Source organism: Gossypium raimondii, chromosome 8 (genome assembly GCF_025698545.1).
Source record: "Gossypium raimondii isolate GPD5lz chromosome 8, ASM2569854v1, whole genome shotgun sequence".
In the NCBI taxonomy this organism is placed as follows: Eukaryota; Viridiplantae; Streptophyta; class Magnoliopsida; order Malvales; family Malvaceae; genus Gossypium; species Gossypium raimondii.
In genome coordinates, this window is record NC_068572.1 from 563,799 (window position 1) to 587,470 (window position 23,672).

General features: G+C 32.8%; 6 protein-coding genes across 9 annotated transcripts; 1 reads left to right on the forward strand and 5 right to left on the reverse strand.

The window, feature by feature from the left end:
- Positions 1 to 1,671: 1,671 nt before the first annotated feature.
- Positions 1,672 to 4,850, forward strand: LOC105790002 (probable 2-carboxy-D-arabinitol-1-phosphatase). Its single transcript, XM_012617369.2, has 9 exons — positions 1,672 to 2,058; positions 2,535 to 2,640; positions 2,789 to 3,005; positions 3,126 to 3,244; positions 3,645 to 3,740; positions 3,815 to 3,868; positions 3,945 to 4,043; positions 4,129 to 4,236; positions 4,330 to 4,850. The coding sequence occupies exons 1-9, from the start codon at positions 1,703 to 1,705 to the stop codon at positions 4,702 to 4,704; spliced, it is 1,530 nt and encodes a 509-aa protein (XP_012472823.1). The 5' UTR covers positions 1,672 to 1,702; the 3' UTR covers positions 4,705 to 4,850.
- A 1,925-nt stretch (positions 4,851 to 6,775) lies between these two features.
- On the reverse strand, positions 6,776 to 7,310 carry LOC105793500 (stress-response A/B barrel domain-containing protein At5g22580). The gene is made up of 2 exons (XM_012622405.2): positions 7,155 to 7,310; positions 6,776 to 7,090 (listed from the first exon to the last, which is right to left on the reverse strand). Exons 1-2 carry the CDS (start codon positions 7,271 to 7,273, stop codon positions 6,892 to 6,894), a joined length of 318 nt encoding a protein of 105 aa, XP_012477859.1. The 5' UTR covers positions 7,274 to 7,310; the 3' UTR covers positions 6,776 to 6,891.
- Positions 7,311 to 9,409: 2,099 nt separating this feature from the next.
- LOC105793501 (UPF0481 protein At3g47200) lies at positions 9,410 to 10,855 on the reverse strand. The gene has a single exon (XM_012622407.2). The coding sequence runs from the start codon at positions 10,853 to 10,855 to the stop codon at positions 9,410 to 9,412; it is 1,446 nt and encodes a 481-aa protein (XP_012477861.2).
- An 858-nt stretch (positions 10,856 to 11,713) lies between these two features.
- LOC105790003 (protein LURP-one-related 8) lies at positions 11,714 to 14,597 on the reverse strand. Its single transcript, XM_012617370.2, has 2 exons — positions 12,973 to 14,597; positions 11,714 to 12,185 (listed from the first exon to the last, which is right to left on the reverse strand). The coding sequence occupies exons 1-2, from the start codon at positions 13,297 to 13,299 to the stop codon at positions 11,823 to 11,825; spliced, it is 690 nt and encodes a 229-aa protein (XP_012472824.1). The 5' UTR covers positions 13,300 to 14,597; the 3' UTR covers positions 11,714 to 11,822.
- A 124-nt stretch (positions 14,598 to 14,721) lies between these two features.
- Positions 14,722 to 19,641, reverse strand: LOC105790006 (uncharacterized). 3 transcript variants are annotated; one of them, XM_012617375.2, is made up of 3 exons: positions 19,532 to 19,641; positions 15,090 to 15,246; positions 14,722 to 14,972 (listed from the first exon to the last, which is right to left on the reverse strand). In XM_012617375.2, exons 2-3 carry the CDS (start codon positions 15,243 to 15,245, stop codon positions 14,925 to 14,927), a joined length of 204 nt encoding a protein of 67 aa, XP_012472829.1. In that variant the 5' UTR covers position 15,246; positions 19,532 to 19,641; the 3' UTR covers positions 14,722 to 14,924. The 3 variants fall into 3 exon arrangements, with proteins under 3 accessions (XP_012472829.1, XP_012472827.1, XP_012472828.1); XM_012617373.2 differs by lacking the exon at positions 19,532 to 19,641 and adding an exon at positions 16,254 to 16,396; XM_012617374.2 differs by lacking the exon at positions 19,532 to 19,641 and adding an exon at positions 16,254 to 16,396 and having other exon boundaries at positions 15,090 to 15,249.
- On the reverse strand, positions 18,010 to 19,646 carry LOC105790004 (uncharacterized). Of its 2 annotated transcripts, none has more exons than XM_012617371.2 (3): positions 19,532 to 19,646; positions 18,379 to 18,535; positions 18,010 to 18,261 (listed from the first exon to the last, which is right to left on the reverse strand). In XM_012617371.2, exons 2-3 carry the CDS (start codon positions 18,532 to 18,534, stop codon positions 18,214 to 18,216), a joined length of 204 nt encoding a protein of 67 aa, XP_012472825.1. In that variant the 5' UTR covers position 18,535; positions 19,532 to 19,646; the 3' UTR covers positions 18,010 to 18,213. The 2 variants fall into 2 exon arrangements, with proteins under 2 accessions (XP_012472825.1, XP_012472826.1); XM_012617372.2 differs by having other exon boundaries at positions 18,379 to 18,538; positions 19,532 to 19,634.
- Between the last annotated feature and the right edge of the window lie 4,026 nt (positions 19,647 to 23,672).

Sequence of the window (23,672 nt, forward strand, 5' to 3'; positions counted from 1 at the left end):
AGCCTTTTGTTTTGTTTTTTATTTAATTTGAAAAAAAAAAGAGAATTATTTATTTTATTTATAGTTTGAGGGAATTTGTTTGTTTTTGTTTTTAATTTTTCCTTTAATTTTCATATTTTTATCTTATTATTTTATCGTGTTATGAAAATGTAATTTTACACTTAATTATGTTCACCAATATTTACATAATAACTTATTTAAAAAATACATATTTATGTATTTTTATAGAAATAAATATTCTTGTTATACGCTATTCAATGTTCAATAGACTATTTTATCAATGCAAAATCGTTGAGCTTCATCGTATTTTTAAGATTTATTTGTCAATAACTTTTTTGTGCACCAAGATTCGAGCTTGGGTCAAAGCTCGACATTATCTTAAAGATACCAATATTGTTGAACTGAACATAGGGCTTTAAGCTTAAAACTTTGTAACATTTTAATTGAGTCTTTAAAACATCAATATTTTATTAATCGGATCTGTCTATTAGCCTGGTCATTAGCTTGAATGTTAAACGCTAACTCAATCTGACGTAAATAATATTTAAAACTTGCAAATCAATATATATGTGTATACATATTTAATGAATAATTTGCATATGACGTGTTAAACATTATCAATCTTAAATTCTATTGATACCAACGTAGTTAGTATCATATTGATGGATGTATTGTTTTATTTTAATACCGATATGTATTGGTATATGTGTGCTTTGATGTATTGTTTTGAGTTTTTTAATAATTTTAAATATTTTAATATATACATATAAATATATTTATATTCAAATATGAGTTTTAAATCTTTAATAAAGTTTAAGTAAATGATTATATTTTATTTTTAAATGTTACATTAAAATATTAAAATCTTGCACCCACCATATTGGTTGGTACACATTGATGCAAATCGGTATTAGTTGAAATGGACCAAATCACATCGAAACAATATTAATGGTTAAAAAAACTATTTATTTTTTTATATGTCGATCCAAATTATCTAGATAGTAGATACATTCAGATTTACAATCTCATCCATATGATTTAAACATACTCCAAGTCAAAGTCGAATTGGCATTTAATACTAAATTGGCAAAAGAATTGATTGATGAAATATTGATGCTTTGAGGACTCAATTTAGAATGTTCTGAAGTTTAAAGATTAATTTTGAAACTATAAGGATAGTTTGAGGAATCTTTGATGAAATTCACCTAAGAAAAATTAACTTTATGTTTTTGGGTTAATATACAATTTGGTACATAAATTTGGTTTCAATGTTCAATTTGGTATATATGTCTTTTTTTAGTCTCAGATTGGTGCTTAAGTTTGACTTCAATGTTCAATTTAGCATCGAGACCGAATTGAGACAAAAAAAAACTCAAGTATCATATTGAACATTGGAGCCAAATTTATGTATTTAACCAAGACAAAAAAAAAACTCAAGTATCAAATTGAAAAAATCAAGTACCAAAGCGGATATATTGAATCCAAATTCAAGTACCAAATTGAACATTTAATCTAAACTCATATACCAAATAATATATTAACTCTTTTTAATCTTTAATAAAAAAATCTAGGTGGCGGTTTAGCTCATGAACTCGATAGAAACAACGGTAACCATACAATAAAAAATAAATAAATAAATAACTGAAAATCGTAATATAAAAACCAAAATTCTCCAATAATTAAAAATAATAATAAATCCAAAATGATATCCCTCGCAAATGCTCCTCTGCTGCTCCACGGCCGAGACCACCATCTCCCTACAAAGCGTCGAACTCCGTTCACCGTTCGGTCATCGTCGAGTCTCCAAGAGATCGATAAATCGCCGACGACGGCGGAAGATAGTAAGCTGAGATCGGAGCTTTGCGCGTTGGTTCCGTTTCCGCCGATAAAAGCAGCGAAGAGAGTGGTGCTGGTTAGACACGGGCAGAGCACGTGGAACGAGGAAGGTAGGATCCAAGGGAGCTCTAATTTCTCTGTTTTGACTAAGAAAGGTGAAGCTCAGGCTGAGACTTCCCGCCAAATGCTCATCGACGATTCCTTTGATATTTGCTTCTCCAGGTATTTCTTTTCAGTTTCCTTAGATTTAGTATTCGTATACTGTTTACGTATACTGTTTAAAGTAATAATATAATTTTTATTTAATTTAAAAGTTGACAAATTATTTTAAAATTTACAATGCATAGTAAAACACTTTGGTCACTTGGGATACTTTAGCAAAATCTAATTTAAATATTTACATTTTATTTGAAATTTATTTTTAAATAATATAAAAAAGAATGGTAAATGGATGCAGAAAAAGTGAAGTTCATACATATTTTTGGGCAATTAGGATCATAATATTCTGAAGAATTAAAATATGAAAACTTATTTTATATGAACACGAAATGTATGATTAATAAATAGGTAAAAATCAGGATAATTAATTACTGTGTTAATTCAATTGTATAAAAGATTTAATGCATGTTGAGTTCAAATCATAGGATTTCTTTTCTTATGAACTCTTAAAAGGGTTGATTTTCTTTCATATCTTTCAGCCCTCTGATTCGGTCAAAAAGAACAGCTGAAATCATATGGGGGACACGAGAAGACGAGATAATAACAGACTCTGATTTAAGAGAAATCGATCTTTATTCATTTCAAGTATGGTTTTTTTTTTTTTTGCTTTCAATCATCAAAGTGTGTTTTGTGTTAATTGAAACTCATAATGCCAAGTATATATATATTTGGTTAGGAAAGTTTAATGTCTTGTGATGATAATTTTTTATCTCAGTTTATTGGCGGATTTTAGGGCCTTTTAAAGCATGAAGGGAAAGCCAAGTTCGGCCCTGCTTTTCGGCAATGGCAAGTCGATGCTGCGAATTTCAACATCGATGGTCATTATCCCGTAAGAGAGTTATGGGGTCGTGCTAGGAATTGTTGGACTAAAATCCTTGCTCATGAAAGCAAATCTGTTCTTGTGGTTGCTCACAATGCTGTTAATCAAGCTCTTGTTGCTACAGCAATTGGTAATAGTTACATATATCTGTTACGTAGAGTGCGAGGGAATGTTGGTTCAAATTGGTGTAGACGTAACCGAAGAGAACGGTCGGTTTTTACTTATGTTTTCACCTTTGTTGATGTATCAGGATTGGGAACCGAGTACTTTAGGATTTTACTTCAGAGCAATTGCGGCGTAAGTGTGCTCGATTTCATCCCACATCCCGATGGAGGGTCTCCGCTTATCTGTCTCAATCGTTTAAACCAGGTACAGTACGAAATTACCGATGAATGGCAACTCTATAGCTGTTTTCATGCATATTGTTGGTCACCAAATAGTACTCGGTACCTTTGGCATTCTGATCTCAACATGTATATATCATGATCAATATGTTATGAGCTGAATTTCCGAATTTCCGGGAAGTTTTTTTCGCTTATGCAACTGGATTGGTCTCATTTTACCGGTACTAACTTAAAATTTTATAAATTTTGAAGTCTAAAGCAAATTTTCTCATTTTAGAGGGGGCTAAGGCCATTGCTTTTCCCCTGCCTTCTCCCCTGATATCATGATCAATAGGTTACGAGCTGAACTTCTGAATTTACGGGAGGTGTTTTTTGTTTATGCAACTGCAATCAGTCTCGTTCTATTTGATTATTATTTGTTGCAGACACCGGGATCACCTGTTGCTACCGGGAGCTCTGCGGGAAGAAGGACCAGTAGACGGATTATACTCGTTTGTCAAGGATCAACACAAGATTCAGAGGTATGCGAACAATAGCTCGGTAGCTTGCCCTTCGGTTCGTACCGAATGAATAGTCTGACTCGATTATTCCACAGGCCACTGTTTCAAAGTTAGGTGATCAACAAATGAACATGCTTGGGGTTATACAGGTATATAAGATTAGTAGCATTTGTCGATTAATTTTCTCGAGTCATATTATTGAACTCGATTCATTGCTCTTAACAGGCCCAGAAAACTGCCGAGCTGCTTCTCGATCTGAAGGTGAGTACCATAATTAGCAGCCCAAACAATGCCTGTGCTCAAACAGCAACTATCATATCCCAAGTAAGCTCTTTGTTTAACTCAGCAAACAAAACAATGCTAGTAAGTTTTCGAGTTCTGTAATTCCGAAAAGCTTTCTACATTGTAGGTACAAGAAGCTGCTGATTGCTTGGGCGCTGATTGTGTTCCTCGGTATGTTGAAATGAAGAATATACCGGACCTTGATGTTGCCGAAATCTTTCAGCCATCGACAAAGGTACGATACTTCGATTTCCATTTACGGAATGAAGAATTAGGAATCTCGATTATCGACTGTTCAATCATTTAATGTCATAGACGATACCTGCAGGACACAACCGATATTTCATATCTACGCCCTGGTTGGTTAAATGGATTAGACGATACAGTCACATCAGCACTACGGGAGCGATCTGGACAAGCCTGGCATTCATTGCTCACCGAACTATCTGACGAATCTGAGGAAGAAAAGATCGTTGTTGCCGTAGCTCACCCCGTAGCGCACATAGCGTTGATAGGACACTGCCTAAACCTTACAGAAGAATGGCTGGGATCATTCCATCTTGATGCAGGGAGTATTAGTGTCGTAGATTTCCCTGACGGTCCAACTGGTAGAGGCATTATCCGGTGCATAAACTACACTGCGCATCTAGGGAGATGGTCTATACCGATTACGAGATCAACGGTGGACGATGATTCATTTTAATTGTCAATATGTACATAGATCCTACATACTTATCTGGTACAAGAAACTTTCACTACTGAATTATTGATGATGTATAGGCAGTGTAATTTAAAATAAATATTATAAAGTATGAAATATATGACAATATTTTAAATTTTTTTATATAATTTGTGAATTTCAAACTTTATCTATAGTATTTTCTTCTAAAATCAAACATAAAATATTCAGGACATAATTAACAAATTTAATTAAGTAATCAACGCTATACAAAGAGATTTACCTTGATTCATATGGGCATTGTTGTTAATGTATGAATATGTGGGTTCGAATGTATTGAACAACATTATCCTCCTATTTATGGGGTTATTGTGTTAAAAACTTTAGATTTTGTATTTATCTTATTTTATTAAAATAAAACCAGCAACACCTAATCGTTTCATAGTGTAATTGAAGTCTTTTGTTGAAAAAAGAATTTAATTTTGCTAGAAACAAATTCATGGTTTGGCAAAATTGACATTCTCAAGACTTTGGGGCAATGTTACATTCATACAACCCTCGAATGAAATCCTTCAATCTCTACACGATGATATTCCTGATGTAATGTGATCTCGCTTTATATTGATTAGAGTTAACCTCTCTTTTGTATAAAAAAAATTAATCAAGTTGGGTATTAGGTATTTGGTTTTCTTGATTGAAGAAAATGGTCAACCATTTCATTTTTAAAAAATTGGGGTTTTTTTTCTAGGTTGATTACAAGTATTCACTTTTTACTCAACAAATAAAAAATTCTAATTTTTTTAAGAATAAGATGGTTGACCGATTTTTCAATAAAAAACAAATATTTAATACACAAATTGATTAATCTTAATAACCCTAATATTTTGCTTTCCATTTCGATTTTTTCTACAAATAAAAGGAAATAAATCTTAAAGTAAGGATTGAGTGTTATTGGTTTTATTTTAATAAGGTAAGATAAATACAAAATCTAAAGCTTAGAACCGTTTATTTTGATTTAATGGCTAAGATCATTTTGGTTCTCATTTTAGAAATTCTCACTATAGTTGTCATCATACAAAAATAAAAATAAAAATTTTCTTTGTCAATGTATAAAATAATTATTCGATTTAAAGCGAACTAAAAATTTTCTTTATCAATGTATAAAATAATTATTCAATTTAAAGCGAACAGAAAGAAATGGTGTTTATAAGATTTTGATGATATTTTCGATATAAATAATTACATTATAATAGAAAAGGGGAATGGATTACAAATATAGTGATACATTCTTAAACTCTAATATCAATCTATTTGAACTTAAATGAGTTTTGGCACTAAACTCAAGACATGATTTGCAAATCTCATATTAATCTTATCTAATTTTTAAGTTTATCTCGAAAATTGAACTCAAAATCTAACTCAATCAGTTTATAAGTAATTTTCAGTTAATTTAAAATTTAAATCTCAATATTCTCTCTAGACTTTGTCGAGAGTCTAAATGCAATGAGTTCACATAGCAAGAACCCCTTGTCAAGTAGGGGCGTAACAAAAGGGGGGAGGCAAGGGTCTTTACTCCTATAATTGAAACTTTACATTGATAAGATTTTAATTTAATCATTTAAAAATAGATATTAGCAATCCAATGGTAAAATTGTATTTTAACTCTTATCAAAATTTATAACATAATTCCAACCCCAAAAATTTTCTGACTTTGCCTTTGTTGACGGGTGCATGATAAGGTGAATCATGCAAACTTAGTAGGGTTGAACACAATCCAATGCTCTAAAGCTTATAGCATTCTCACCCATATATAAGGGCAATTATTGGTGAAAATGAGTACTATGCTTTACGATATAGGTTCAACTCCAATAACGGGCGTTGTGCATGGTTCGCCTTCTCAGACCCTTAATGAGACACTCTCATTTTGCATATTTATCACCTCTTTGGCACTTGAGATTTTGACAGAGTCAAAAGACAAAATTCCCACAGAAACAACTTGTTAAGGGAACTGACAAAAAGTAAAAAATCCCTCGACAAATTCAAGAGTCTTGAATACAAATACATGCTCAATTTATATATATATATATAGGATTAGTTGTATAAATGTCGGAATATATATCGAATCCATTCATACAAGCCATACACATAGATGCATAGAGAGATATACAATAAGAAACTAAAAACAGTCGTTTACTAATTTCTTCATAAAAATCATGTTGCAGCCTTTACAACAACAGATGGGAAATCAAGCAACACGATCTTGTCAATGGCCGTAGAAAACGTTGCAGAGAATTCAACATGACAGGGGTGACCGACAAACGCAGTGTAACCTTGTTTGTCTTCGAATGTCATTAAAAAAGCATGAGTAAATCCTTGCCCAAGCATCTCTTCACCTTCAATGTCTTGTCCCCTGCAAGAAAAATCAGTAAAAATCATAATGAACCAAAAAAACCAAAAAAAATTTCTTTCTTTACCATTCAAAGGACTTGACAGCATCAATCTCTGAAACAAGTTTTTGCATCCCTTTAAGTATGTCTTCCACGACCACATCCTCCTTAAACTTAACGATAACAAGATGCTTGAACCCTGCCATTAATTATTTACATACCCTATTAGCCTCATGAATTTATATATACATGTACATATACACACACCAGCACCAATTATTTGTGTGTCAACTTCCACAGTTCACTCTATTCAGTGTGTACCTCGTTACTTTTGTCAAGAGAAATGTCGAGTGAACTTTATGTATGGATAAGGTCTGAGATTTCATTAAGTTGGCTCCAGTCTAATCGTTATATGGTTGTCAGCTTTATCAATCCAATTGTTGCCGAAGGGACTATCTTACCCCTAAGGGGCATAAGACACCTTGACACGTGACCAACCTTTGCCTACTGATGATGGAAGAATGATTCTTTTTAGAGAAGTCTTTAAAGTATTGTTTGTCCGAAATTGACGAATCCTTCAATGGGTTAATGTTCATTTGTCTGAAGCAAATGGGCGGCTCAACAGGTTCATATTATGTTTAGGTCAGGTTGAGATTTTGTCTCCCGACTTTGTGGAGACTAAAGAGATCGCTTGAGATGCAGGTTCATAGAGTTGGGGAGTATCGTCAAGTCAGATCGTAAATGGTGCATGGCCACGAAATGGTGGTCATTTTGTCTATGGTAGGGTTTGGACCTCTAAGCAAAATGGACATCATTTCCTTTGGTGATCGTGTGCCACAATGGTCTAACTTTGTGAGGTGTTCTAACTCTGTGAAAACTTCAGTTCAACTTTGATGGTGTGGTAATTGGCATAATGGCAACCATGACCGGAAGGGCCAAAAAGGCAAAGTCTTTTTACCTCTAGTCTCGTCTTTGTTGGACACGATCTTCAGCTCAATATATGGCCTCACCTCATCACAGTGAAATTGTCGTCAACCATAGTCGTATTCCTTTGGCTCTTTTTGCACATCAAATGGGGTAATAGGTACGTTTATAGCTCAGTGTCGGCTTTATATTCAATAAAAATTAATCTTTTGGGTTCTATATTATATCAATCAAATCTTAGTTTAGTATAGCAATCAATCTATGGATTGAAATTGAAATATTTGCTCTTTTTTTTGACACAATATTAAAACTACCCATAGTCTTTCCTCAGTCCATAAATAAAAGGATAATGCGCTTCGGTGCACTTGTACCCACATTCTTTTGAATTGGTAACAATACACATGTCAATCAAACTAAAACTTAATTGACAATTTATTATGTATTTTTATATACTTTAAAAAAATTATATTTCTTTAAAACATTGCATATACAAATTTTTGAAAATATTTAATTAATATAATTCATAAAATATCTAACACTTAAATTAACAAAATCCTTTATTTAATTTAATTACTTTTTTAATATGGTCTTCACACATGCACTCATGAATCAATGCAATTTGACAGATTTCAATTAATTAACAAATTAATGGTTAGTCAAAGTTAAATGTTTTAGCTTCTAAGCAACAATTTCTTCTCTCTTTGAATTTCCAAATGGAGTCCAAATTAATCTAAACTCTTCTTTATTTTATTGCTTCATAATTTTAGGATTAATTCCACCAAACATCTTAAACTATAACTCGGATTTTAAATTAGTCCCCAGATTAAATATTCTAATCGAGTCCTCAAAATATTAATAACGTATCACTCATAAATTTAAAACACGTGAATTAACTTGTAAATGCATGTACCTATTGTATGAGCAACTTGGATTTAATGTGTTAAAAACATATCGTTAATAAAATTATAACGCCAATTTCTTTTTATTTAATATGTTAGATTAAAGCTATCTATGCAGTTAATACACATAAATTTGCAATTTGATCCATATATTTTAAATATGTTCCACCTTAGACTTAAGTTGGCATTCAAAGCCCAAATTAATGTAGTTAGGCTTACGAAAGGACCAAATTGATATAATACGAATGCTTTGAGAAGTTAATAACATTTTTTTGAAACTTGGAATCAATTTAGAACAACAAATCCTAGAGATGAACTCAGAAAACCAAGGACAATGTGCCCATCTTTGTCTTATTGTTTGCAACATTATGTTGATTCATGTCATCGTTAAGGATGAAATAACAAAAAAGAAAATTATTATTTTTAAAATGTCAAAGTGCAATTTTATTATTGTATTACATTACAATTTTATAACTTTAAAAGGGACTTTTATATAATTTTACCATTTTTGGGACAACTTTATTTCGGACTCTTTCGAGGAAAAATGTAAGGATACATACCAAAGAAGGCTTGAATCAAGGTCAATATTAAGAGTATAAGGGCAGCCATGGCCGACATGAAAGACCATGGCGTGTCAAAATACGTGTGCTTGAATCCGGCCCATCGGACATGCCAATCGTTCCGATAATACTCATTAACGTCCTCAAAAAGTTTAGATAGGTAACTCTTCTCTATGTCGAATGCCACGTCCTTGCGTATGTTATTAAAGAAGCGAGCGATTTCTTCGTCGGTCCCGAAGTAGTTCTCGATGATTTTGTGGTCACATAAGAACCCGGCGTCACTCGGCGTGTTGATTAAACATCCCATGAAGGTCGCGTACGTCGTTACATGGTTCGTTATGTAGTGGTAACATTGCTCAAAAGCGACGCAATTGAGGAAGACCGAGCTCGAGAAATCATCAATGGTGAGGAGCGGGATTTGAAGCACGCCGTTGTTGAATTTAACGTCTAAGAAGCTATCGCTTTTCCCCGGCTTGAATTGAATCCCGGCTAGGTGAAGCTTTTTGGCCGACGGGATCAATTGAAGGAATGTCGATGGTTCTTCGGTTGAACTAGTACTCATTTTCGATGTTTCTTCGGACAGGCAAGTACTAATCGTTGATGTTCTCTCGGTAGAACTAGTGTTCCTAGACAGTTCTCCAGAAGAAGAAGTAGTACGATTTCTTGGTGTTACTTGAGAAGAAGATGGGAGAAAACTCATACGAAATAGATCGAGTAAATGTTTTCCGATAAGATCAGCATGATTCTCGATGACTTCGACGGGTCTTTGTACCATGTAATTAAAAAACTCGAGGCTAAGCTGAGTTAACGAACGAACATTTTTTCGATCTGAACCCGAAATCGATAGTTTGAACAATGTTTCGAGTACGAAAAAGGGGATTTGATTTTCTAGCCTAAGAAGATCACGCATTATAAACGTCAAAATCCATTGCATATTAAAGATTGGATCATCAATATTAGTATCCGATAACCCTCCAACAATACAAAAGAGTTCCACAACGAAACATCCGTCGAGAACCATCATCTTGACGAGACTGTTTTTGTCGATTTCGATCATTTCTGAGTAGCATTCCCTTATCCTTTCTTCCATCTGTTCCACAGCTCGAAATAGGCGAACGAGGTCAACATTGTGTCTCTGTGTTCGACGAAGGAACGATCCCAAGAACCTCCATTTATGCTCTTGCATCATCTCGAGATGATCTTTCCCGTAATGGTAAGGACCGATGGAAACAATGTGCGGTTGATAAGCCTTTTTATTGATCCCAACAAAGCTTTCGGGGACTCGAAAAATGCAACAAAACTCGTTACCGGCATTTTCACTCAACCGTCTAGGCGGTTGATTGATTTTTTCTTCCATGATTGTGATAACATGATGGAAGATCTCTCCATGGCTAGTGCCTTCCATTTCTACACTCTTTTCTTTTTCGATTGACACCATTTGTATGCCCATTTGCTTGAATTGCATGAAGCAACTGCAATAAACTTAGGGTTTTTAAAGATGAATGTAAATAAAAATTATGGGAGTCAACATCTTTACAGTGACGCAATGAAGGAAGGAACTAAGAACTTGATTCATATGTAAACTACTTGACATTTCCCATTTTTTATTTTATTCATAGCATTGAAACTACAAAAATTTTCTTACACCTTTCACTTAGTGCCAACCATTATCCTTGAGGATTACGAGATAACAAAATTTGTCTTCTGCCTTTTAACACCGTGGGAAACTAGGAAGAAACTATGAGAAATTATTTTATCAATCCTTCCCATTACATCATTTATGATCATTTTTCAATTATTTAATAACATTTCAATAAATTTTTTCATGTAATTGACACATAATTTTGATAATTTTTTACCCCAAACCTAAAACATTGAATTCTGACCTTGTATCTCGAACCTTAAACCCCAAACATTGAACCCGAACATGAACCTTGACCCTTGAACTTGATTTAAGGTTTAAGATTCAATATTTGAAGTTTTGGTTTGGTGCTTAAGGTTTAAAATTTGGGGTTAAGGTTTAAAATTTAATGTTCAAGATTCATGGTTTAGGGTTTAAGATATAGGGTAAAAGATTTACTAAAATTATGTGTCGATAACATAAATTTTTTTTGAAATGTCATTAAATAATTGAAATGAAACTATGGATGCATACATAAAATAATTTCTCCTAATGTATAGTTCAAAATGCAAATTTTTGTCTACACTTGTTAATTTGTTTAATTTATTTTTTTGTGTAACAATCATCTCGAGATTTCAAGAATTTTGTATGTAATTTTTTTTATTTAATAAAAGGAGCAAAATATAATTTTACAATTAATAGAGAGATACATGTGTGTATATATATATATATGTATGTATGAATCTAGAGTTTAGAACATTTGATCAAGAAGAATAACTAAAGCCATTGCAAAATCCGTCCTGATATTATTAGGCTGAACAACAAGGCGGAAAATGTCGGTTCCGAAGGCGACCCCTCTGCCACCCTCTTTCCGCTTTATCTCTGCCGCTAACCTCCGCCTGTCATCCGACACGGCGCAACACCGTCGGGAATAAGACCCCTCGATCTCGTACATTGTTTTGTTATTCCGACCATCACTCTCGCCGGCGGTAACGTAAGCCAAGCACTTGTTGTTAAAGATGTTCAGTGATTTCTTGACTGAAAGTCGAGGAATCGCCATGGTTTCTTCTCCTTCGTAAACTAGCCAATTGTCACCCAGTCCCAGGCTCATTTTCTGACAGAATAAAAAGGTCAAAATATACTGTTAGGCCCTGTACTTTTACCAAAATTAAAATTTAGTCCATATACGTTAAATCTTTCATGCTAGTTTAGCAAATTTTGATAGAAAAATACTGATGATATTACTGTTTGGATGGATATTTCTAAATTGAAAATGTAACATAATTTTTAACCTAATGTAAATGATGAATGACCTAGATTTAAGCTGAAAGTAAAATTCGATTTTAATCCCTTTAATATTATTAAATTTCAGATTTAGTCTCTATACTTTCATTTAATATAAACTTGATTCATCAATTTTTAATGTCATTAGCTAGACTATTAATTATCTATACTATATTTAAGACTTTGACTGAGTTAATGTCGCAAGTCAACTAGATAATAACTCAAGTGGAAAATGATTACAAAATCCGTCTATTTAAAAGTAACAAATATTATTTATGTTTTTCTTTTAATTTTATATAAAATCTATAAAAAATAATTTAAACATGAAATGAATTCACAAATGAGTAATATTTGTACCTAAGACATCAAGATCTTCAAAGCCTCAATTTTGTCATTTCATCCATCTGTTCCTTAATGTTTTTACACAATTTTCTTTTCCTCACATAATCTATGATTTGTCGCAATCTAATATTGGTCTCAAACCAATATTATTTGAAGTAATTATCAAGAGATCAAATTCTGCGAAACTAAAAATATAGACACTAAACCCTAAATTCGAGCATAATAGAAGGACCAAATCAACAATTAAACCAGAAAACGTAAGCTTATAATAATACCTTACGACGGAGAGTGAGTAGTGCTTTGCCATTAGCATCCATAAGAAGGATGGATCCTTTATTCCCTTCCATATAATTATCCACCCTATATACCAGATCACCTTTACCATCAAACACCGTGAACCCATTACAGTTGAATATCAACGACTTCTTCCACACCGTCATAACCTCCTCCATCTCCGCCTTACACGGCGGCACCCCGCCTGTAAAACTAGCGTTGGGATAAACCTTCGTCATTCGAGTAAACGATTCCAGCCTTCCTTTCTCTCTTCTTTTTAACTCCAAAAAAACGATCAAAGCAAGTACGAATTGTGTTTGGATATACATATATACATGAGTTAAGAAGAGCTAATATATATATAGTGACAAAAGTTTACCATTGATAAAGACAAGAATCCCAACAATGGATTTGGACGGAGGAAATAGTTGAAGAAAAAAAGGAAAGGGATGTCGGGTACAGTTGACAAGACAAAGAAACAGGGGGCAGGCCCATAGCCATAGCTAAGCTTTACTTCAAAGACAACGAATATTATGAGTACTAAAATAAAGGTTAAATTTTTGTGTGGTTGATAACTGCTTTACGGTGGGAAACAATGGAACACTTGTCGATCAGACAAGGGCTTTGTGTTAGATATTTTGATGAGGATGAAATTACGATAGTGTTTCCAGTAAAAATGACACGAGCTTGCAGCCGCTTTTTTTAAAAATTTTTAGGCGTCTTAGACGTGGACATACCACACACTCATAAATTCACACGTGTAATTTGTGTGTTTTTCATATATTACCTTCAAATAAAAGCCGAATTAGTCCATTTAGAGTATACGCACAAGGTGAAAACGAAACGAAAAAGGTGAGGCTTGAAACTCGAACTTTCAAGGCTTGGAACATGAAATGGTTTAATATCGTTGAGGGAATTACCACTTTTTTAGAAGAAAATTTTTGAAGTACCATTTACCTAACTATCGACCAATCCCCCCGACTATGATAGATACTATCCCCGGTGGGATTCTATCTCCAACCCCTTCCCTTCTTCCCTTTTTCTTTTCTCAAATCCGACATAACAAGTGTTTGTCCAATATGGTCTAATTTCGATAAGGCATTCTTATTGTTTTTTTTAGATATGCCTAACTTAGGACTAGTGTTCTTATTTCAATTTGCTATTTCGTAATGAAAGCTTTATGTCGAACAATTACCCCCCCCCCCAACTTCATGAATGGATTTTAATTTCATAAATAATTCTACATTATCGGGTCACTGATTTGATTAAAAATTCAGGGAAAAAAAACCCAATTCAACCGCTAGTTAAACAAGTCTGTACCAGTTCAGAGTCTAACCAATTCAAACTTTCAAAGCCATTTTCCAGACCAATGCCCCGATCAGTTCCCAATCCAGCCGGTCTGACTAACCAGTCTGGTCCAGTTCAAACATCCTTGCTACTAATGGAGTCATCAGAAAAGCATTCTTCAACCAAGACCTACCCCGATTCAATCATTACATCACTGCAAACTAAGGGTACATTTCATGCGTGCAACCAAAGATTTAAAAAATTGAAGGCTAATAATAACAAACCCAATGTAGTTCAATTTTAGAACATGTAAATCATCTTTTAACGTAAGTGATTAACGCTAAGACATTTTTTGTTTAGGAACTTCAATACACTTACCATATTGAGATATATATTCATGTCTACCAAAGATTAACAACTCAAAATCCAAATCCAAATTATGCAATAATAATCATAAAACATCATGTTGAATCCTTGAGTTTCTTATCATTTAGCTTTTCAAGAGAATCCAAAACCAAACTAAAAAACATAACCCCAAAGGGTATCTTTTAAGATCTCCATTTGGCATAAAAACCAAACAATTATTAGAGCAAATAAACAAACAATTTCATGCTAAAATGAAACCCAAAAAAAGAAAAACATGTCTTCTAACCACGAGTGAGAGCTCTCAATCCTTTTTTCCAATCCCATGAGACATGTTATAGATCCCTCGTCCCTGAAAAAAAATAACAAGCACACAACATAAGCAATAGTTTCATTGATCTTTTTATTCGACAAACGGGAGGTTTTAAAATTGTTTTAAGATAGTTTTACAATTACTAATGAAACTCACGATTAAAAACAAGGAACTTGCAGCTAGAGCGGCGGGAATGGCGACAGATGTGATCTTATCGTAAGGACCTTTCAAGTAAGTGTGTTTGTGGATGCCTTGAAAATATTTCTGATACTCGATAAGCTTTTCCCTAGGTCTGAATGGTGCCTCTGACATCCTGCTGTCACAAAGTTAAACATTCGGTTATACATCGAATAAGAGAATAAGATTTTTCCAAAACTCCCTAAACCTCAACCCAACTTAATCTCTTTTCCCAAATCGGCACAATCATGCATAGTATCTATCTTCATCTATTTTAACCAATAAAACAATTGAATCCACATTAACAAGCAGACATCGATAGTACCCGCATCAACAAAATACAAGAAACATCTTCCCCCCTATTTTTCAAAAGCTGCATTAAACAAGGGCAGACAATACACTATAGCAAGGTTTTCAGAATCAGACTGGTGGTAGAACCAGTCAGGACACCGATTTGCCAGTTCAACCAGTTTTTTGCCTTGTTCAACCAGTCATTTGCCTTGTTCAACCAGTTATTACCATTTCCCAGATCAACTGGTTCAATGCCCTTCTCTAGCCCGGTACCTCGGCCAGTCTAGTCCGGTTCAAACAACCTTGCAATATAGCCTAGAAATCAAATTTTGCGTCTCGAGATTTGAGAAGCCCCTACAAAGAAATATTTTCATATGTGCATACATTTTAACTCAAATAAACTTAAAAAACTCTTCGATACTCGGTAACAAACCTCATCGTATCAGTGCCCTTTTTCCTAAAGAAATGCAATAAGACAAAATGGGGATCAATAAACCCAGTTCAAACTCAATTTACAGTCCACCAGGGGGAGAATTTTATGAATATTTGGCTAGAACAAGGATTATTTGGTTTCAATTACTCATAGACTTACAATCTTAAACAATTAATTTACACTATTTTGAACAAAAAGAAAACAAGAAAAGAAGCTAGGTTGATTGCTTTGTTCTTGAATCAATACCTTCACAATCCACAAATAGCATAGATCAAATCCAATTCTAATTACCCAAAAGCGTTTCCAGTAAATCAAATCAGCAGATTCAAAGATAAGAAAACTAAAAAAAATCAATTACTCAAAATTGAATTAAAACACATTTCAATATCGGCTTCATAAGAGGAAAAAGAAAAGAATACCTGAGAGAAAACCAAGCTTGATTCTTCCTCTTCTTTCTTAGATTAGGAAAAAGAAGACCCCTAGAATTTCTAGACGACTTTTTTGAGCCTTTAGGGATTTGGATTAAGTTCGGGAAAATGGTGTCTTGTATTATAAAAAAAATTCAAAAGTTTGTATGGGCTGAGAGTGGCTGGCCCAATTCATAAGAGGTTTTAATATGACCTTAGTCCCTGTACTCTTCAGAGTTTTGAACTTTAGTCCCTTTACTTGTTTGATTTGAAAATTAAAATCTTATTTATAACACTGGTAATTAATTTTCATTAAATTTTAAAAATAAAAATTTAAAAATTAAAAGCCAACATATATTCAATATAGTAGAAGTTAATTAATTGTGTTAGCGATTGAATTTTAAATCGGAAAAATAAAGAAATTAAATTCTTGAAAATTAAAGTAAAGTGATTGGATTTAAAAATCCAAGAACACAAGGACTAAATTAAATACATCTGTAGTGATATAATCTTGACAAAGTTCATAAATCTCATAATCTATTAGGAATTTTTTAAAATATATAAAACCATATAAATTTGTAATATATAGAGAATCTATTTGTTTTAATAAACCTGTTGAATCAAACAAATCACACATTCTCGATTGAATCGGTCTTACTTAACCTAATGAATTTTAACACTCATTTACAATACATAAGAATTATATTTTGATATAATTCATATGAAACGCTTATACATAATATATTGATTTAATTCAATTTTCACAAATTGTTAATTTCAACATTATGCCTTACATATTGCATATATAGATAATTATCCTTCTCAAATATAAAAAAATGAAACCAAAATTCCATGTTATACATTAAACCTCGAATCAAATTTTTATGTGCATAATTACAATAAATTGAAATTTACGTATCAAATTATTATTTGTACGAAAATTCATGTATATTTTGAAAATAAAATATTGTCATCATTGAATCTAACCTCTGTTTCTTACTCTTTCTTAATTTTCCAATACCCTAGTTTAATAGTAGCCTAGATTTCAATAAGTTTAGGTTCGGGTTTTGATCAATTCAAATTTGAGCTCTTTTTTAAAGATAGTCATTTGTGTTTAGATTGTTTTAGTTTCAAATAGCTTCAAATTTGGATAGTTTTAAATTTGTGTCAATTCGGAAAGACAACGACGTGTCGAAATATATGCGCTTGAATCCGACCCATCAAACATGCCATCATTCCGATAAGACTTGTTAACGTCCTCAAAAACTTCCGATAGGTAGCTCTTCTTCGTGTCAAATGCCACGTCCTTGCATATGTTGTTAAAGAAGTGAGCAATTTATCCCATGAAGGTCGCGAACATCATTACGTGGTTCGTTATGTGGTGGTAACATTGCCCGAAAGCGACGCAATTGAGGAAGATAGAGCTCGTGAAATTGTCGACGGTGAGGAGCAGGACTTGAAGCACGCTGTCCTTGAATTTAACGTGTAAGAAGCGATTGCTTTTCCACGACTTGAATTGAATCCAGGATAGGTGAAGCATTTTGGCCAATGGGATCTATTGAAAGAATGTCGATGTTTCTTCTGTCGAACTAGATCAATTTTGAAACATGTAAATCATCTTCAAACATAAGTGATAAACACTAAGACCTTTTTTGTTTAGGAACTTCAATTCACTTATCATATTGAGATATATATTCATGTTTACCAAAGATTAAACAACTCAAAATCCAAATCCAAATCCAAATTATGCAATAATAATCATAAAATATCATGTTGAATCCTTGAGCTTCTTATCATTTAGCTTTCAAGAGAATCCAAAACCAAACTAAAAAACATAACCCCAAAGGGTATCTTTTAAGATCTCCATTTGGCATAAAAACCAAACAATTATTAGAGCAAACAAACAAGCAATTTCATGCTATAATGAAACCCAAAAATGAAAAACATGTCTTCTAACCATGAGTGAGAGCTCTCATTCCTTTTTTCCAATCCCATGAGACATGTTATAGATCCCTCGTCCCTGAAAAAAAAATAACAAGCACACAACATAAGCTATGGTTTCATTGATCTTTTATTCGGCAAACAGGAGGTTTTAAAATTGTTGTAAGATAGTTTTACAATTACGAATGAAACTCACGATTAAAAACAGGGAACTTGCTGCTAGAGCGGCGGGAATGGCGACAGATGTGATCTTATCGTAAGGACCTTTCAAGTAAGTGTGTTTATGGATGCCTTGAAAATATTTCTGATACTCGATAAGCTTTTCCCTAGGTCTGAATGGTACCTCTGACATCCTGCTGTCACAAAGTTAAACATTCGGCTATACATCGAATAAGAGAATAAGATTTTCCCAAAACTCCCTAAGCCTCAATCCAACTTATTCTCTTTCCCCAAATCAGCACATTCAAGCATAGTATCTATATTAATCTATTTTAACCAATAAAACAATTGAATTTACATTAACAAGCAGACATCCATAGTACTCGCATCAACAAAATACAAGATAAAACAGCAGCGACCCGTCTTCCCCCCTATTTTACAAAAGCTACATTAAACAAGGGCAAACAATACACTATAGCAAGGTTTTAAGAACCAGACTGGTGGTCAAACCAGTCAGGACACTGGTTTGCCGGTTCAACCGGTCCGTACCAGTTCCCGGGTCAACTGGTTAAATACCCTTCTCTGGACCAGTACCCCGGTCAGTCCAGTCTGCTTCAAACAACCTTGCAATATAGCCTAAAAGCCCCTACAAAGAAATGTTTTCATATATGCATACATTCTAACTCGAATAAGCTTAAAAACCTCTTCAATACTCGGTAACAAACCACATTGTATCAGTGCCCTTTTTCCTAAAGAAACGCAATAAGAACAGACAAAATGGGGATCAATAAACCTAGTTCAAACTCAATTTACAGTGCACCAGGGGGAGAATTTTATGAATATTTTGCTAGAACAAGGATGATATGGTTTCAATTACTCATGGATTTACAATCTTAAAAAATTAATTTACACTATTTTGAACCAAAAAAAAAGAAAAGAAGCTAGGTTGATTGCTTTGTTCTTGAATCAATACATTCACAAGCCACGAATACCATAGACCGAATCCAATAAACCCAATTCTAATTACCAAAAAGAAACCCAAAATCAGGGAAAGCGTTTCCAGTAAATCAAATCAGCAGATTCAAAGATAAGAAAACTAAAAAAAAAAAAATCAATTCCTCAAAATTGAATTAAAGCGCATTTCGATACCAGATTCATGAGAAGAAGAAAAAAAATAATAAAAAGAATACCTGAGAGAAAATCAAGCTTGATTCTTCCTCTTCTTTCTTAGATTAGGGAAAAAAAACCCTAGAATTTCTAAACGACTTTTTTGAGCCTTTAGGGATTGGGATTAAGTTCGGGAAAATGGTGTCTTATATTATAAAAATATACAAAAGTTTGTATGGGCTGAGAGTGGCAGGCCCAATTCATAAAAGGTTTTAATATGATCCTAGTCCATGTAGTCTTCCGATTTTTGAACTTTAGTCCCTTTACGATTTGAAAATTAAAATCCTATTAATAACACCGGTAATTAATAGCGTTATCGATTGAATTTTAAATCTAAAAAAAAAATAAAAAGATTAAATTCTTGAAAATTAAAGTAGAATAATTGAATTTGAAGAGTCCGAATAGCACAAGTAATAATATCTTGTTAAAGTTCATAAATAGAGAAAATCTAATTTAAAAAAAAAATCAAAGTCTAGCAAAAAGAATTGTTTCAATAAACTTACGGAATCAAATAAACCACATATTCTCGATTCAATCGGCCTTATTTAATTTAATGAATTTAACATAAAATCCACATGCAAATTAAAGTCTTGGTACAATTCATATAATTTTATAGCGTTTAACTCTGTTAATACACATCTCGATTTAATCCATATGTAATTTTCACATACCCTTAATATCATTATTGGTATAACATTATGCTTTACATGTCCCACATGTATATAATTATTGTTATCAAATATAAAAAGAAAAATGAAACCAATAAAATTTCATATTACATATTTAAACTATAAATCAAATTTTTACATGTATAATCACAATAAATCAAAATTCGCTTATTAAATTACTCATATTCTTCCTCTTTCTTAATTTTCAAATACCCTAAAACAAATATACCCTAATAATAGCTTAGATTTCGAGTAGCAAACTTTGATCAATTCAAGTTTGAGTTATTTACGACTTTTTTTTTTCAAAATATTAGGTTACGTGTTTAAAGTCATTCGTGTTTAGATTATTTTAGTTTCAAATCAATTCAAGTTCACATTCTCAAGATTTACGTTGAATCGGATTCAGATCATTTCAAGTTCACATTCTTAAAATTTACGCTTAAGATTTATGTTGAGTCGGATTCAAATCAATTCAAGTTCAGTTGCTGAAAGCACTTTCCTTTCACATTCCAAACCCGATAACTTTCAACTATTACCTCCACATTCTTAAGATTTGTGTTGTCATTTTCAGACATGATATTTGTGTTGAAATCATTTTTTTTGACAAAACAGGGTCGACTCGAATTTTGAAAACAAAAACGAAAACGGGAGTCGTCACCAATCCTTTTCGATGAGGTGTGATCGGATCACCTCGAAAATTTGTTGTTTTTAATAAACGATTTGATTTCATTAAAACAACGATTTTAGTCCACGAGATTCAAAAAAATAGGTTCGGGAGTCGATTACGTACGAGGAAGGATTAGCACCCTCGTAATGCCCAAAAATTGGTACTTAATCGATTAGTTAAAGTCTTAATGTCGAAAATTGAAAATTTTGAAGAGATTTAAAATATGATCCTTTATTTTAAAAAACTTATATAAATTAAGTTACTCGTGAAGACCCTCTCATTTCAGAAAGAAAAAATGTCACACCCAATGAGCTAGGGTACGATATTTTACCTCTTCAGAAATGAGCTTGTCTAAAAACTAGTGCAATAAAGTTAAAAGGGTATTCAATTGTTTAAGTCATATAAAAAAATTGCAACTCAATATGTTAGGGTACGATTTCTCGTAATACTAAACATTGAACATTGTCTTTATTTATTTTGTTATTATTATTTTTGAAAATCCTCGTCTCAAGAGAACAACACGTCATATCCAATGCATTAGGATACAATGTATTGAATCCTCGATCATCAGTTTTTATTTACGTTTTTATTTTAAAGAGCAATCTCGATTACGTAGATTCAACGAAGAAAATTGGAACCCAATACGTCAGGGCTCAATTCTCTCGAAGATCCCAAATACCGAGTATTGCTTTTATTTTGAAATTTTTCCGTTTTTTGACAAATCCGAATAAAAATGGATGTAACGTAATGATAATGATGATAATGTAAATAAAATAATACAAGCAAGGGCTATAAAATAAAATAAATAAAAGACAAACTAATATAGTAAACCATAGCAAGCATATAAGCAATAAAATTACAACATTCATTCTAAATATAGTGAATACGAATAAAGAAATGAACAAAGAAAATGAATAAGATTATGGAAATGTAAAAAGATATATACATATGTATACACACAAAATCATAGGAATAATAAAATATATGTACATACTTTATCATTATATATGAAAAGGTAAGTAAATAAATGTGTATATATATATATATATATATATGCGTAGAAATATGCATACATGCAGGCCTATATATATAAATTATAAAAGGTATATAAAAGTATGTTTTGTATACATGTATTTAAAAATAAGTATACGTATATAGATATATATATATATATATATATATATATATATGAATATGCATACATAAATTACAGGCTATATAAATATGCACGTAGACATATATGTGTATAAAACATAGAATACAAATATATATAAGTACACATGAGTTATAAAACGAAAAAATATCCACAAGAAAATATATATTTTAAAAGCATAAAGAATATATAAGCGTATATACTTATGGAAATAGGACATGGGTATAGATATATAAGTATACAAGTAATACAATATGAAGAATATATAAGTATATACATTGTAAAAATATAGAGTACAAATATACATATAGGTACGTGCATGTATATAAAAAAGATTATAAAACATATACATGTATATATATATATATATATATATATATATATATAAGAAACATGTATGTGTATACATATGATTACAAGGAATATAAAGAATGCATATATATGATAAAAAAAATTGCAAGCATATATCTATATAAAAAATGAAATAACATAATATATATAAGCATTTATGTGAACTAAAAATATAAAATAGCCATGATGATAAATAACAGAGAGAGTTAGACTAAATAGAATAAAAAAATAAAACTTGGGGTTGAATTGCAAATAAAATCGAAGGGGAGGGACCATATCGAACGCGCGAATAACATAGAGGGGCTGGAAGGGAAATTTTCTCTTATCCTCTAACAGCGTCGTTATAATAGGACCAAAATGCAATCGCGAAAAAAGTCATAGGGTAAAACTAAAAAATGAAAACACTTAATTGGAAAGCATAAAAGAGCAGAAGGACCTGGCGCATAAATATCCCTTTCACCGTAGAAACACGCGGATCCTGAGGGTGGACGGGTCAGGTCGGTTTGGCCTCCCTAAAACGACACTGTTTTGGCGCCTGGGGAGACAACTTAAACGACGCCGTTTCTCACGAGCTATAAAGGCCCAAATTTTTTCAAAAAATTCCATTTTAACCTAGCTTTAAAAAAAACCTAACAAATCCTCTCCCCTCCCCTTAAAACAAATGACCCTTAGACCCTGGCCTCCGCCGCGCCGCCTCTACGGCCATTGGCCAGAGTTGAGTGAAACGGGCCTTTCAGCCCACACTTCACGGTGTCCCTGAAGGCCAGGCCTCCTCGACCGTGAGACCGAAGGATAAAGGAAAGGGCTCCTCTCCCTGTTCGACGCTGGCAACAGCGAAGACAGGCTCCGGCACCGGCTTTCAAAAAATAGGTATTCCTTTTTCCTTTTCGTCTCGTTTTTATTTAAAAGGGTTGTAAAAAAATAAATAAAAAAATAAACAAACATAAAAATAAAAAAGAAATAAAGAAAAAGTATACATGAACAGAAAAATAAAGGCAGTTAAACTGGAGTCAACCTTTTTAAAAGCTTTTGCTCTGTTCTTTTTTTATTAATCAGTCGTTGCAAAAAAAGAAGCCAATACAAAGGTGGTGCTCGGCTTTTTATAGCCGATTGGTTGCTATTTTTTATTATTTTTGCTGTTTACGTGTGTTCTCCATTTTTCAGGGTTGATGGGCGACGATCGACGTGACAGTGACGGTGGCAGACTCGCGGCGGCCAGGAGACCAAAGGTCCAAAGCATGCAGCGGCACTTAGGGTTTCAAAAACTGAAACCCTAGGCTGACTTTAGTTTTCGAGTTTGGGCCTCGGTTAGGGTTAGGCTAGTT